The 14,219-nt window shown below is 32.6% G+C and overlaps 3 protein-coding genes and 1 pseudogene across 4 annotated transcripts in view; 1 reads left to right on the plus strand and 3 right to left on the minus strand.

Moving 5' to 3' along the window:
- Nucleotides 1-299, minus strand: part of LOC143222387 (uncharacterized) — a 7,645-nt gene extending 7,346 nt beyond the window's left edge. Inside the window, exon 1 of the mRNA XM_076448885.1 lies at nucleotides 224-299. Within this exon, the coding sequence (XP_076305000.1) occupies nucleotides 224-299 (76 nt within the window). The remainder of the gene's footprint in view (nucleotides 1-223) is intronic.
- The window catches only part of LOC143230895 (uncharacterized), an 18,131-nt gene extending 14,928 nt beyond the window's left edge, over nucleotides 1-3,203 (minus strand). The window contains exon 1 of the mRNA XM_076465195.1: nucleotides 3,036-3,203. Within this exon, the coding sequence (XP_076321310.1) occupies nucleotides 3,036-3,102 (67 nt within the window). The 5' untranslated portion in view covers nucleotides 3,103-3,203. The remainder of the gene's footprint in view (nucleotides 1-3,035) is intronic.
- LOC143230910 (uncharacterized) overlaps nucleotides 1-14,219 on the plus strand; it is a 159,882-nt pseudogene that overhangs the window by 77,736 nt on the left and 67,927 nt on the right. The window lies entirely within an intron of this gene.
- On the minus strand, nucleotides 4,848-9,956 carry LOC143222445 (uncharacterized). Its single transcript, XM_076449014.1, has 4 exons — nucleotides 9,440-9,956; nucleotides 9,027-9,177; nucleotides 6,440-6,539; nucleotides 4,848-5,001 (listed from the first exon to the last, which is right to left on the minus strand). The coding sequence occupies exons 2-4, from the start codon at nucleotides 9,136-9,138 to the stop codon at nucleotides 4,848-4,850; spliced, it is 366 nt and encodes a 121-aa protein (XP_076305129.1). The 5' UTR covers nucleotides 9,139-9,177; nucleotides 9,440-9,956.

Genomic DNA, 14,219 nt, shown 5'->3' on the forward strand with positions numbered 1-14,219 from the left:
TGTCTTTGTGAGGGACCCAGTATCTGAATGTAGAGTTGAAGTTAAAATGATCTAAAGGTTTGGACTCCATGGATAAGTTCAATAACATTTCTGTCTTGGCCACAGACAGACTGCTCCTGGCATCTGTTTTGATGCTGTTATCGCGCTAATTCCCTGCTCACAGTCAACAGATGTAACTGGAATTATTAATCCAGTTGCTGCAAGCTGAGACAGATTTGGAAACGCTTTGATAAGTCTGGTGGATGTATTCCTTGTAGAAGCTCTTCATGTTTCTGTTTTTTGTGAGCATCCTGTTCCATTATGTTCCTTAATAGCAGCCCATTCAGTCAGTGCCTCATCCTCATTGACGAAAGGAGAGAAGTGCTGGATGAGTTTCTTCAGATCATCCTCATCAGATACTGCTCTGCTGTGACATGAGCTAAATATTGAAAAAATGACATGATGTTAGTGTCTGAGAATGCTACTTGTAGTCTTGTGACCACCTCTTCAATAAATGACTCAGCAGGTGATCTGTACTTTTCATGTTGTTTATCAATATCTTTGATGTCATGGGCTCTGTAAAAAAGTGAAACCACTGGCATCAGGAGCTTGTGGAGTTCCTTCAGTGCAGTCTGTGTGTAAGAACCAGGGATGTGTACCAGCAACTGAATTGACCCATCAATAATTGCTTTAGCCTGATCATAAGATAAATCAGCTCTCTGTAGAGATCTTGACAAAAGTCCAAGAATACCAACAGCATCTATCAAAAAATGTGACGCCGCGACAAAGCTGTAACATGACATTTGCTGGACTAGACCATGTAGCAAGGCTTGGCCTGGAGTACCACGTTCCATTGCTACAACCTGCAGGCAGCTTATCACAGATGCAACACAGTTGACTAGTGCTTGACGGAATCATTAAAGAGAGCCGTGTGAAGAATTGATTGATTAATTTTGTTGCTTTTCTCTCCATGCAATGCTTTGCTCTCTTCCAGAACCTGACACAACTTGGGAAAATATTTCAGACTTTTTGCAAACTGGTTCAAAACTGAAATGTACTTCAGAAAGAATGGCACCTGGTTTGCTGCCTTTTCAGCTGCCAACTGTAATCTGTGTGCCAAACAATGACTTGTTATTATCCAGGGGCATTGCTCCTTAAATTTTGTAACAACATCTGTTTTATTCCCACCATGACATTTACACCATCAGTTGCAAGTCCATCCAAGTCAACATCAAACAATCCTTGATCTGCCATGACTAAGCACATTGTGTTATAGATAAAATCAGCCCCAGTGTTGGTCAGCTCCGCACAGCAAGGAATCAACTTGTAACCTCACCTAATGATGAAAGATACCTGATATAAATTATCAGTATAGAGGTGTTTCCTGCATCAGTTGCTTCATCTGCTTCAAAAGCAAAAAATGGGAAAGGTGATGCCCAAAGTCTGCCTGCATTTCATCCTGAACTACATGATTTAGGGCACTGTACATATCATCCAGAAACTGGCTGTGGGTGTATATGAAGCTCTCTGTTCCACTTTGTGACTGAGTCTGTAGTTTCTTTAGAGAGGTCACTCCCTGTTAAAAAATATATAAGAACTTGTGTTTTGAAATAAGACCACCAATTAAAGTCATAAACAAAGATATTTGGAAGAGTTGGCTAGCTACTTAATTTTTGATAGATATTTTCAAAATGTTTCACATTTAGAAAATTGTCAAATTGACTTTTGTTTTAAGAAATACTGTAGAAAACAAAGTATCTTATTAATACTAGAATGAAGAATATTCTTACATTGAATACTTGTAGTGAAAGGAGGGAATGAAACTTCACAGTTGGGATGGCTTCCTTTGTTTGTACAAGTAATGTGGTCATCTGTGTCTGAATGTCACCTTTACACCCCACATTCAGAGCAGCAGTTGACATGTCCTTCTTCAAAACTTGTGATGCTACTGCACTGCGATGATCTTCTGACCGTGCATGCTTCACCAAGTTGTCTGTTTTAGGCTTAGTAGCAGTTTTCCCAGTGGTAGCATAAATATTTGTCTTCTTGTTGTCCCTGCATAATTTGCAATGAAATGTATTTTGTTGGGAAACATGTTCCAGCCAAGGAAACTGTGAAAACCAAGTTTCTTTAACAACTCTGTGAAAATCGTGGGTATATTTTTTTTTTCACACTGACAATCTAATCACTGCTGCAAGCTTCAATTTCTTCAGAGCTGTCTTTTCTTTTGGAAGTGGATTTCCCACCATCAGTTGATGTTGTTGCTTCAACCTTCTTTTAAAAAAAACTTGATATATTTAACTGTTTAGATGTCTTTTTATCTGATCTAGAAGTTGTCATGATCTCAATTCAAACTCATGTCAAACGAAACTTGGGATTTCCACTTTGATACAGACCATATGTTGGTTTGATGAAAGTCAGGTTTTCTCTGATTACTGTTTGTGTACCATGGACAGAGTCAAACATGTAGCATAAGAAATGAAAATGAAAGAAATCATTAGCACAGCTGAGTAATAATTTTTAAAAAAATTTAATTTGTTAGTTGTCATATCCCCGAAATCATAAAAATACACATATAGAAAACATAGATTACAGTCAGTGGTAGTTTTTAAAGACGTTTCTTGTTTCTTCAACTCGCTGGGGGGCACCTCTGGTCATTTGTCATCATTAATGGCATGAATGGCGATAAAAACACAAAAGCTGTTAAGACCGAAACTTGAGCAGAATAAATAAAGGAAAACTATCCAAGACCAAAAAATTATCATCTTTCGCCACTGTGGCAAACCCAACACTAGATTTTTTAGCCACAGGCTGTTTCTTTTTGCCATTGGTGATGTGGCTGATGGCTAGCAGAAGCCTAGAGTATTTTACTTACACTAAAAATGCTATAATAAATTTCTAGTAGAAATGTATTCCATGATATTAACATAATTTATTTCATAGAATACCTTTTGTTTGTTTTTTTAATCACACATTATTAACATTGTTTCACACAGTGCAGTAATACCACTTTTATACTATGGTTAATGAATATAGTTATTAACATTTGCACTCACCTGATAAACTTTTTAACTCGCAGTTAATTTGTTGAAACTCCTCTTTTGGTTCACTTTTCAAACTCATAACATCATGTTGTGAACAATCAGTTTCATCATCACTCTCACTGAACTTGGAAATAATGTTATCCTTTGTTGAATCACCACTTGGTTCAGTTTTGACAACTGTGTTCTAGAACAAACAATATGATTAATAATATCTAAGTTATATATATAAAACATGTTAGAATAATGCAGTAATGGAAAAAGTTGTAAAAGAAGCACATTAATATCATGTTAGAATAATATAGTACTGGAGAAAGTTGTGAAGGAATCACATTAATATCAGAATAATATAGTAATGGAGAAAGTTGTGAAGGAATCACATTAATATCAGAATAATATAGTAATGGAGAAAGTTGTGAAGGAATCACATTAATATCAGAATAATATAGTAATGGAGAAAGTTGTGAAGGAATCACATTAATATCAGAATAATATAGTAATGGAGAAAGTTGTGAAGGAATCACATTAATATCAGAATAATATAGTAATGGAGAAAGTTGTGAAGGAATCACATTAATATCAGAATAATATAGTAATGGAGAAAGTTGTAAAAGAAGCACATTAATATCATGTTAGAATAATGTAGTAATGGAGAAAGTTGTGAAGGAATCACATTAATATCATGTTAGAATAATGTAGTAATGAAGAAGGTTGTGAAGGGATCACCAGAGATGTCAACCATTACGATTTGAGCGTAATCATTATGATTTTGGTGTATACATTATGATTATACGCTCATACAGACAAATATTACGACTTGTTGCAACTCCCAAATTATTATATATTAGATAGGCCTATACAATAAAGTGATAAATTGTTCCCCCAGGGCTTGAAAGGGGTGAAAAGAAAATTTCTAGTGAGATACAAATAAATTTTGATAATAAATAAAACACATAGTCCAAATGGCTACTTGTGATAATCATGTTTATGCTTGGAATAATAAAAAATATTTGTATCTTCGACGTCTACCAATAGTTTGAGTGCAGTGCTTCTCCATACTGGGTACATGGAAGTATCTACAGTTACTTCATCAGTGCTTGTCAGCCAATCAGCCTGCGTAGATGGGTATTTCTTGTTTTCTAAGCTGCATAGAAACACCAACGCGATTGTTCACAAGATGGGAAAAAAAGAGGCCTCGTTCACCAGATTGTCTTGTTTCTGGCAAATCTAAAAGGACTAAAACTGAATCAAAAATTTAGGAAAGAGTATAGTGCAAAATATCCGGTCATTGCATCACAAGTCAGTGACAGTCATGCGTTTTGTACAGTTTGTCACATCAATTTTTCTGTAGCGGATGGCGGGATAAATGATTGTTACAGACATACAAAATTGGCATCTCACCAACAAAAGACTGAGGCAAAGACAAAAGTGATGCAGATAACAACATTTATGAGTAAGAATTCAGAATATGAAACCATAAATGCAGAAGTTATGTTCATGCAATTCGTCATTGCTCATAATTTACCCCTAGCTGTAGCCAATCATGCAGGACATCTATTCAGAAAAATGTTCCCAGACTCTGATATAGTGAAAAAATATGGCTGTGCTAGAACCAAAACTACAGCCATTGTACAAATGTTGGGTTGTGAAGATGACAAAATGATTTCAAGCATACTTACTAACAGTGTTTACAGTTTAGCCATAGATGGATCCACAGACATGGATGACTCAAAACTGTATCCAGTGGTTGTATGATATCTGTACGGGCTCAGCCTACAATCATTACGCTCAGTCATTTGAAATAGTTGGTATCTCTGAATCACAATGCTAAATTTCTTTCTGTTTATGGGAAGGGGGAACACATGCTAATGGATTATTCAAATGTAATTGATTTATGGGTTCATTAGTGAAGTGATCAGTAATTAACACTAATCTCTCAGCTCTAAATGTAGCACCAGCTTCTTTCTTGGCAGGTTCAGGTCTGAGATAAAATTTCTATTATATTCTCTAACAACCACAGCTGGACAATTCACTCAATTTATGGATTTAACCAAATCACCTACAAGCATCAATTAGATTGATTAGTGTTACAAAAATAATTAACTAATCTTAAAATATTGACATCAAAACTTATAATTATTGATTAATTAATTAAATGTTGTTCAGCTTATTCAACTAGTGAAACAAATCATAAATATAAAACAACCAATTAAAATTAATGATTTCATATATATTATCATTCCAATTATCAAAATTTCAGGATAGTAACCAATTATGTATTAACTACTGTAACTACTATTTCCTGAAATGTACAATAAGAAATTACCAACCAGAGTTCAAAGGTGATATTTGTATTAACCACCAATTAATAAGATTGTGAAAAAGTACTTGCTAAAGGCAAAAAACACTATGAGACAGTTGTTTGATGTACTTAAATGTCTTTTAGTTCTTGTGTTACCATTTATAGATTCACTGAGTTTGAAAATAAAGACAACTTTTTTGAACATTATAAAATCATTATATTCTCAAATATTTTAAATCTCAAGAACTTATAAAGGATTTGTTTAAGGTTAAAGATATAATTCCAATGCTATGATATTTATACGTTAGCATGTGCCTTTTGTAAACAGCTATGCATTAGTTCCACAATATGTCACTCTGACTTAATTAGAAAAGGATCATAAACCAAATGAAGGAAATCTGTCCAGCATTAACTAGTGTGCAACAAATGTGTAACGAGGGTAGCTGAGGATATAACATTAACCAGAACCAGCATTAGCCAGAACTAAATAACATTTTCCTACCATTTGTATATGTAGGATCAATAAACATCATTACATGAAAAAACAGAGATAACAAACTAGAAAGTAAATTTGTAAAAAATGTGAAGACAACTGTGAGAGTGTGAAATAAGACAAGTGACATATGACAATAAGCTACACACTATTTATATAATTATTGCAATGACACGAGTTTCTTAAAACAAATAAAGTTTTAACATACAATGATATTCATAATAAGGTTCAGCTTATTATAACCTTACAAATGATACAAGACAAAGTAGTTTTGACAGCACAATTACAAAATCAATAACATTAATAAATAAATATTACGTGTTGTCCAGGTATCACAGGTATTAAAATGTCAGAAATCATCACATATATACACATATTAAATTAACTATTTTTAAAACAATATTCATCCACGTCAAATGATTCCATGATATAGTACAGAAAAACAAAGCCAATGTTATATCTTCTTGTTCACAGCTTAAGATATATTTGAATGTTACTTATTCAAAACACCAATTCTGGAAATAATGAACAACTACATTGTATTTAATATTACATAAATGTTCTCTAAACTATTTCTAGCTATTTATCATACAAGGATAATTAAGTTTTTTATATATAAATTACCTCAGTTTCTTTTGTAATTCATCATACTTTTCTTCTTTTATTTTAAAATCTGAGACTGTTACTGAAGATCCTTCTTCTGGAGAAACAGCTTCTCTTGTCACTATATCAGTAAAATAAATATTCTTATGATCACAAATCTGAACATGACTTCTATGTATCATAAAACTGTAACACATTCTCACTGTGTAATGACACCTTTTTGTTTAAAACCAGTCCAATTCCAAGTGTATATACTTAACCATAACATAAATATACTGTCATATAATTATTATAAAACATAGAGAAAAATGATAAAGAATAATTTTAGCATATTCTTCCTCCAAGTGTTGTTAACTTATTCTTAAGTTAAACATTTGTGGCATCTGGGTGAATATTGTTTCAAGTTTCTTTACTACTACTAAAGATACAGGTTACATGAAGAATACTGTCCAGAAAGTACTAAACATGAGATTGGTGAGTACACAAATAACCAATACAAATGTGATAATTAACACATTGCACCACAAACCATAAGTTCTCAATCTATTTAATTAAACAAGGTGTTTAAAGTTAAAGTTATCAACATACAGTATAACTTACCATTCTTCAAACAATACATATTAAACTTGTGTCTTGGAATTAACTCCCAGTACAAATTTCTCTCACATCACCAAAAATGGAATTGAAAATTTTCAAAATTCAATATCAAGTTTCAAACTTACACAAAACTCTTAATAAAGCAAAGTATCATACTGACAACAAATACTAATGTACTTACTGAAATTCTACCTACTTCTATGTATAACAGAGACAATTATAGGAATATTTGGAACACAATCATCTCTAGGAGTTGTTTTCTTAAAAGAAAACAAACACAATAAACCTTAAGTTATCTTCACAAGGTAATCCTTTCATCCTTGAAATTGTTACTGTGGTCCTTCTCTGATCCTTTTTCAACAAGTTAATGCCTCTTATTTGATAAATAGACTGACACTGTATACAATATTCCAAGAGGATCATAACTGGTAATTTGTACACAAAAATAATCTATACTCTTATCTAATGACCAACATACATCCTAAAAATATTTTGTTTTATATATGTATGTATACTATTTGCAACAAAGCCCTGCCTCGATGGGTGATTAGACATCTGCACCATATGACAAGATCCTGTCCCTCAGGTACACTGTTCACTGGGTTCCTGTCTGAATCACTCATGTGATCATCCATATTATAAAAACCAAAAGGTATTGTATTACATTGCATTAACAAAAGAATACATTAGCACACACTATGTGAGGATGGCATGGTTGCCCGTGTTAAAACAATCCAAAAGTGAACTGGATTTTCTTTCAAACAGGTCATCAGAAGATAGATATGAAGAACTACCTAGCACAGGTGCTCTATCTCTAGAGCATGTGCCACTTTTCAGCCATCTAGAGCATCCCAAAGTCAAAAATTGGCAAACAGACAAATCTGAGATTTCTTATTTTCATTCCTTATTTTCTTTATTTAACAAGTCTATCACCTACCTAATTCTAGCAGTAAATATAATTTTATCATCATTTGATAGAACTAAATAGTCTTCACAATCTTTGACTATCTATTTTATTATTTTTCTATGAAAAATGTACAATACTTTACTATACACCGTAGAACCTAGTAGTCCACATGTATTGTCTTATTAAAACATAAACAAAGAGATATTGTAAAAAAAATATTTATCACTTTAGAAAATGAACCAAACACTATCCATTTTTCATGGTACAAGTTATCAACTGTTTGTCACCAAGTACTCTACAATAATTATTAAACAATTGTAAAGCACTAGCTGCATCTTTTCTTTATGTTTAAAATGGCTAGCTTTGTACAATGTGCTTGTTTCAATTATGCACATTGTTCATGTTAAGTCCAGTGGTTTTACACTCTTCATTAAAATATGTTTTGTGTTCTATGACTTAGTTTTCACTATGAAATAAAATACAACACAATGATAGTCAAAGTTAGCAAATTAATAAAAAACAAATATCATAACTCTGAGAATTAAACCAATTTATATGCATATAAAGTATGCCAAGTATACATTATATGGATAAGAACTGCATTGGCCTACTATGACTTGAGCCATTTTATTTTATCATGTACTATGTTGCACTACTTGCTGTGATATGGATTGATGTAGTTCATACATATAGTTGTCAAAATTAATTAACAAACAAGAATTATATCTAGCTATACAAATCATAATCCAACTTGAAATAATTTAATTTTAATTATTTCATTTATTACTCCACTTTGTTGGTCAAGATGATATATTCTACCAGTTATTTTAATTATGTATCTTGGTCCAATTGACAGGTGTTGAAAAACGCACAATTAAACATTCTACATTAGAACAATAAATGAACTATAAATAAGTATAAATATGACAACAGTTCTTTGTTAATATTAATCATTTATCCTGTGCCACAGGTTCATTGCATTAATAATGCAAAAGACTGGCATGACTAAATTGTCTATTATTGCAATACAGGAAAAACTTGCAGAGAATTTTCCCTTGTTACGAAGTTTCATAACGAATTTAAACTCTATGTATTTAAACTTACTATTGAATGATGTTTTCATGGCTTCATTTTTCAAAAACTCTACTTCCACCAAAGTAATCTCCTCATCAGATATTGGTTCAGTTTTCACATTCAGAGTATTCGAAACTTCCATGTTATCGTCAGCGTATCACCCTTTACATCTTACCTGAAGCTATCACCAAGAAACAAGTGAATAAAAACTTTAAATCTTTTTAACTATTCTTACACACCTATTTTCAAACAGATATCTTAAAATTTCATATTGCATTGGTCATTATGCGACATCTTTCGAGGATCAAAATTTCAATGAAGCTTCAGTACTTATTACGCTATGTAGAAACTTTACATATCAACTATCGTATAGCTCGTCAAAAACAATAGGATAAGTACTGCTAATCCAACCTTATAGTATACCCTAACTTCACATTTCATACCTGACTGAAATAAATAAACTTTGAAAAATCAAGCTCGACCAACAATTTCGCATAAAAGCGCAATTGAGATAATCAAACATCGGTAAATTTCCTTGCGAGCCAATCAAAATTAAGGTCATCCACGAAATAAAAACATGCCGTATTCATAGAATAATTATCGGTAAAAATCAGTTAAAGTACCAATTTTTATCATTTACAGAAGCCAGGGCGTTTTGCTGACACTACAATCCAACAATATAAATAGTTTTTATGTAACGTTGTTTAACAACAAAAGTATAGCTTAATATTGTTAGTTTGCGTACTGAGAGAAAAAATATAAAACGAAAAGTGTAAGCAATAAAATTGATTTTTTTTTGCTTTGCGTCTCAGTTGAGGCCGGAATGGCCAAGAGGTTAGGGTGCTCTAAACGCAATCTAAAGTCGCGGATTCGATTCCTCGTAAACCATCCTACTATTCTTTGGTAAAAGAGTAGCCCAATAGTTGACGGTGGTTTGTGATGACAAGTTGACTTCCCTCTTGTCTTACACTGATTGAATTAGGGATGGCTAACGGAGATAGTTCTCATGTAGATTTGCATGAAATTAGAACGAAACCAAACATCTCTGTTGATCAATAAGGTTTGTCTTTTAATAGAAACATTGGTGATGTTTCTTGCTGTAAGTTTAAAATTAAATCGATATTTTTATTATCATGACAGATTTTATGCACCTGGGTCTAGGCCAGGTGATCTTACAGCCCATCCTCTCATGGCCCCTTCCACCCGTCACTAAAATTGTAATGGTCAGATAGTAATTGAAATATTCTATCTCAATAAATGCATTTTGTCTTTTATGAGTCCTTGTATTTTGATAAATCAAGCATAACGTGCCATGACTCACACTGGCTTTTATACAGGTGAGAACTTAATTAAATATTTTAATCAATTCGAAATATTATATTTTAATATATTTTGAATCAATTCATTAATAGTTGTAGCTAACAAAGGAAACAGTCATCTACATATATAATTCTAATAGCCAATATCTCCTGTTCGACCCACTCTATATTTTCTGACCGATTAAACGTTGATACCGTGTTTCTCCGATAATAAGACCTACCCATAAAATAAGACCTAGTGTGATTTTTGGGGATAGTTTTAATATAAGCCCTACCCTTAAAATAAGCCCTAGTTAAGAGTGGCAGGAAGAGGAAAGAAATAAAAAAAAATTAATTTATTAATTAGTTTAATATTTAGTTAATTAGTTTGTTTAAGTATTAATCAGTTAGTTTAATAGTTTAATAATAGTTTATTTTAAATGGTTAGTTTAATAGTTTTACTTTGTAACTTCATTTTTTTAATATATCAAAATAAGACATCCCCCGAAAATAAGCCCTAGTGTCATATTTTGAAGTGAAAATTAATATAAGCCCTATCTTATTTTCGGAAAAACACGGTATATATGTAACTCAAAATGCTTCTTTCCAAAAGCATATTGCAGAAAAGTAACTTTTTACAGTTCATAAAATTTCCTATCAATTCACATATTTTATATGGTCAGTCTTAGAAAACTTGTACTCAGAAAAAATGCTTATTTTTGTGAGAAAATTTTACAAAAACAACGAGTCTTAGTCGGTTGACTGAGTGAAATAATTATTTTGAAGTTAGGAGCTGAAAATGAAAAACAACTAAAGAAAGGAAAGTTTTAATATACATTTGTTGTTGTTCGTTTATTTATTATTATTTTTCATGTCTGTATTAGATACATGGATAACATTATTGGCTTCCCCAGTGGCACACTGGTATGTCTGCGGACTTGCACACTAACAACCGGGTGGGCAGAGCACAGATAACCCATTGTGTAGCTTTGTGCTTAATTTAAAACAAACAAACATAACACTATTGTAGTCAAATAAATTGATTTGAATTTACTTATATATTTCCCTTTTGACACTTCTTATAGAAATAAAAATGTCAAAAAGCACTCACCTTAGTAACGGTCTTTTCTTGCGTTTAATTAAATGACACTATAAACGATGACAACCGGTATAAAATATCTCCCTGGCTACTTGCAAATCTGAACCAAACGAGATGTAATTTTATTTACTGAAATTACACATGGAATGTCGAAATACACATCAATATCAGGGCCTCAATTATAGATGAGCAGGGTCGACAGATGCCTCAGGCAACAAATGTGAAAGACATAGAAGGAAAGCGGTAACAATATTTTAATGATTTCATTTTGATTCTTTAATACAGTGGCTTTGCAACTGCTTCATCAGATTAAAAAAGCAATCAATATCGCTGAGCGATCATGTAACTGATACGTGATAATAGATGTAATTATTACAAAGGCTTCCTATCTCTACGATCATGTTTATGTGGAGACGATAAAAATATCACCCAAGGTCGGCATTATACCTTAATTCATGCGATACTGATCACATTGTATATATGCTATGATCAAATACATTGAGTTAACTGCATATTTTAATTTAATAATTTGTTTGGATTATTACTAAGTTATTTTAGTTTTTTTTAATATACAATTTTTCGACTCAATTTTCTAAGCCTTCTACCCGTACGAGACATTTAGTAAACATCAGGATCCGCGGAACAATTCGAAACTCAAGTTGCTTAGCAACAACCTGAAACAAAAACGTGCAGAGAAACCAATGTGTGAAAAAGTCTCAGTCTTTAATTTTCAAGCTATGTGGTACAACTCATGCACTACATAGTGTGGTCGCTACTTGTTTAGTTTACAGTTTAGGGGGTGGTGCTATTGTTGTAATGCCACAGTGTGGTCGCCACTTGATTAGTTTACAATTTAAGGGACTGGTGCTATTGTTGTAATGCCACAGTTTTGTCGCCACTTGATTAGTTTACAATTTAGAGGGCTGGTGCTATTGTTGTCATGCCACTTGATTAGTTTACAGTTTAGGGGACTGGTGCTATTGTTGCAATGCCTAGAACATAAAGACTTTGCACAATAAATATTTAAAATTTCTTGGGCAACATCAATAATTAAAAATAAGTGTAAATGTTGCTTGGGTATTTTTCTTTTAGCAAACTTGCCTATCGTATGTTATTCAGTTTTATTCATAGAGCTGCTGCTATTACTCAGTTATATAGATAATAATAACAAGATATGATGACATCAGGTTAAATAAATACCAAACATCACTAAACATCTTATTCTTTTAGCTGTTCTCCTTTTAATTAATCCTTCTAATTTTAGATTAAGCAAGGGAAGTGTGTAATAACAGTGTTCCAACCATATCATAATAATTATATCAGATATATAAATAATGTTTCACCACTATTGTGTTTGCTGTAACCCAACCAGCTTGAAAAGCTCTGGATTGAGTGAAGCATCTCATCAGCAATATGACATTACAAAGGACTAGGTAAAGAATGTGGTGTTTAAAAGTGTAATGTAACCAATATGTATGACAAATATAACCAACTTGTAACTGGTGTACACACCATGAAAACCATAACTGAACTACTACCATGATGTTTGTTGAATGCACTACACAAGTCTATCTGGACTCTAACCCACTGTGCATATCGAAACCCAATTTTAAATGTTACTTGTTCCTTCCTTTCAATTCAAGTTCATTCAATGTGTTGATTATGGAGGTTACCTTGTGCTTTGAGGGTCTGGCATAGGTTCAGTTCTTTGCCCCAATAACATACTCTCTCTTTAAGCCATTAGAGCATTATAATTATTTCATGGCTTTGAGTTATAGAAAAGTTGCAAAGGTTAAGCCATAATAACTATACAGGAAGATTTTAACAACCGTAAGTCAACAATAAAAAGAAACAAAGAACCTTTAGTCATGAAACACTTTAACATGCCTGGAAACTCTCTTGAAGATATTAATCTTATGATATAATTTTATTTCTATTGCTTATTTTGATTTTATCTTTATATAAATTAGTTAACAATTCTTATAACTATTATGAACTTTACACACACCTCTGACACAAAACTAAACCTGACACAAACAGCTCTAGGTTATGATTGGCTAGTTCTTTAAGGCCAACTCATATTGAACATCTGGTTTATGTGACATCGACATCTGAGCTTATATATTTCATCATACTCAATAAAAAATAACTGTCTATTATCCTGAGAAAGAATAGTCAATCATTTGAGAGCGCTCAAGTTTTGGGTCTCGTTTTGAAAATATTAAGAGTCATTATCCAATATGTGGTCATACTTTCTGGGCTTTCAAAGTTCATCAGCTGTTTCAATGATGCATGGTTCATCTAACTTGTAAGATCCCCATCATACAGGTAGTGGTACTGATGGTTGTCAAGTACTAAAACTGCATGTCTTCACTTAATTATTAAACAGTTTCAGTATTCTGGAGTACCATAACAAACCTCCAATCACGTAAGTGATATCAGAAGATGGATTTTATGAAGTTTTTGGTTTATAATCTGACACTTACTTCTTCCTATTAACTACCACACACAAAATTTCCTGTTAATGTAACAAACACTGATACTTGAGCTTAGAAGCCACTTAAGGCAAAGGAAAGCATATCAATACCATTGTTTTCAATAAGCCTTACTTAACACAGAGAGTGGTACAGCTCTTTCTATAAACTGGTCAAAATCTATCCAAAATAAGACAGAAGCCTTTCTGATACTTATTTCTAGCCATTAATCCTGATTTTTTTGGGTTATCTTGAATATTCAAATGTTACCATACAGCTCAAACATACAATTACTTTATCCATACCACACCGATTGATCGATGAACCTCATCCAATTCCACAATCAGTGACA

Source organism: Tachypleus tridentatus, chromosome 1 (genome assembly GCF_004210375.1).
Source record: "Tachypleus tridentatus isolate NWPU-2018 chromosome 1, ASM421037v1, whole genome shotgun sequence".
Classification (NCBI taxonomy): Eukaryota; Metazoa; Arthropoda; class Merostomata; order Xiphosura; family Limulidae; genus Tachypleus; species Tachypleus tridentatus.

Coding starts and splice junctions, on each gene's coding strand:
- LOC143222445 (XM_076449014.1), bottom strand. CDS start 9,138: ATGGAAGTTTCGAATACTCTGAATGTGAAAACTGAACCAATATCTGAT. Junction 6,540..9,026: donor CATGAAAACATCATTCAATA/GTAAGTTTAAAT, acceptor TTACTGATATAG/TGACAAGAGAAGCTGTTTCT. Junction 5,002..6,439: donor GAATTACAAAAGAAACTGAG/GTAATTTATATA, acceptor ATTTTATCTCAG/ACCTGAACCTGCCAAGAAAG.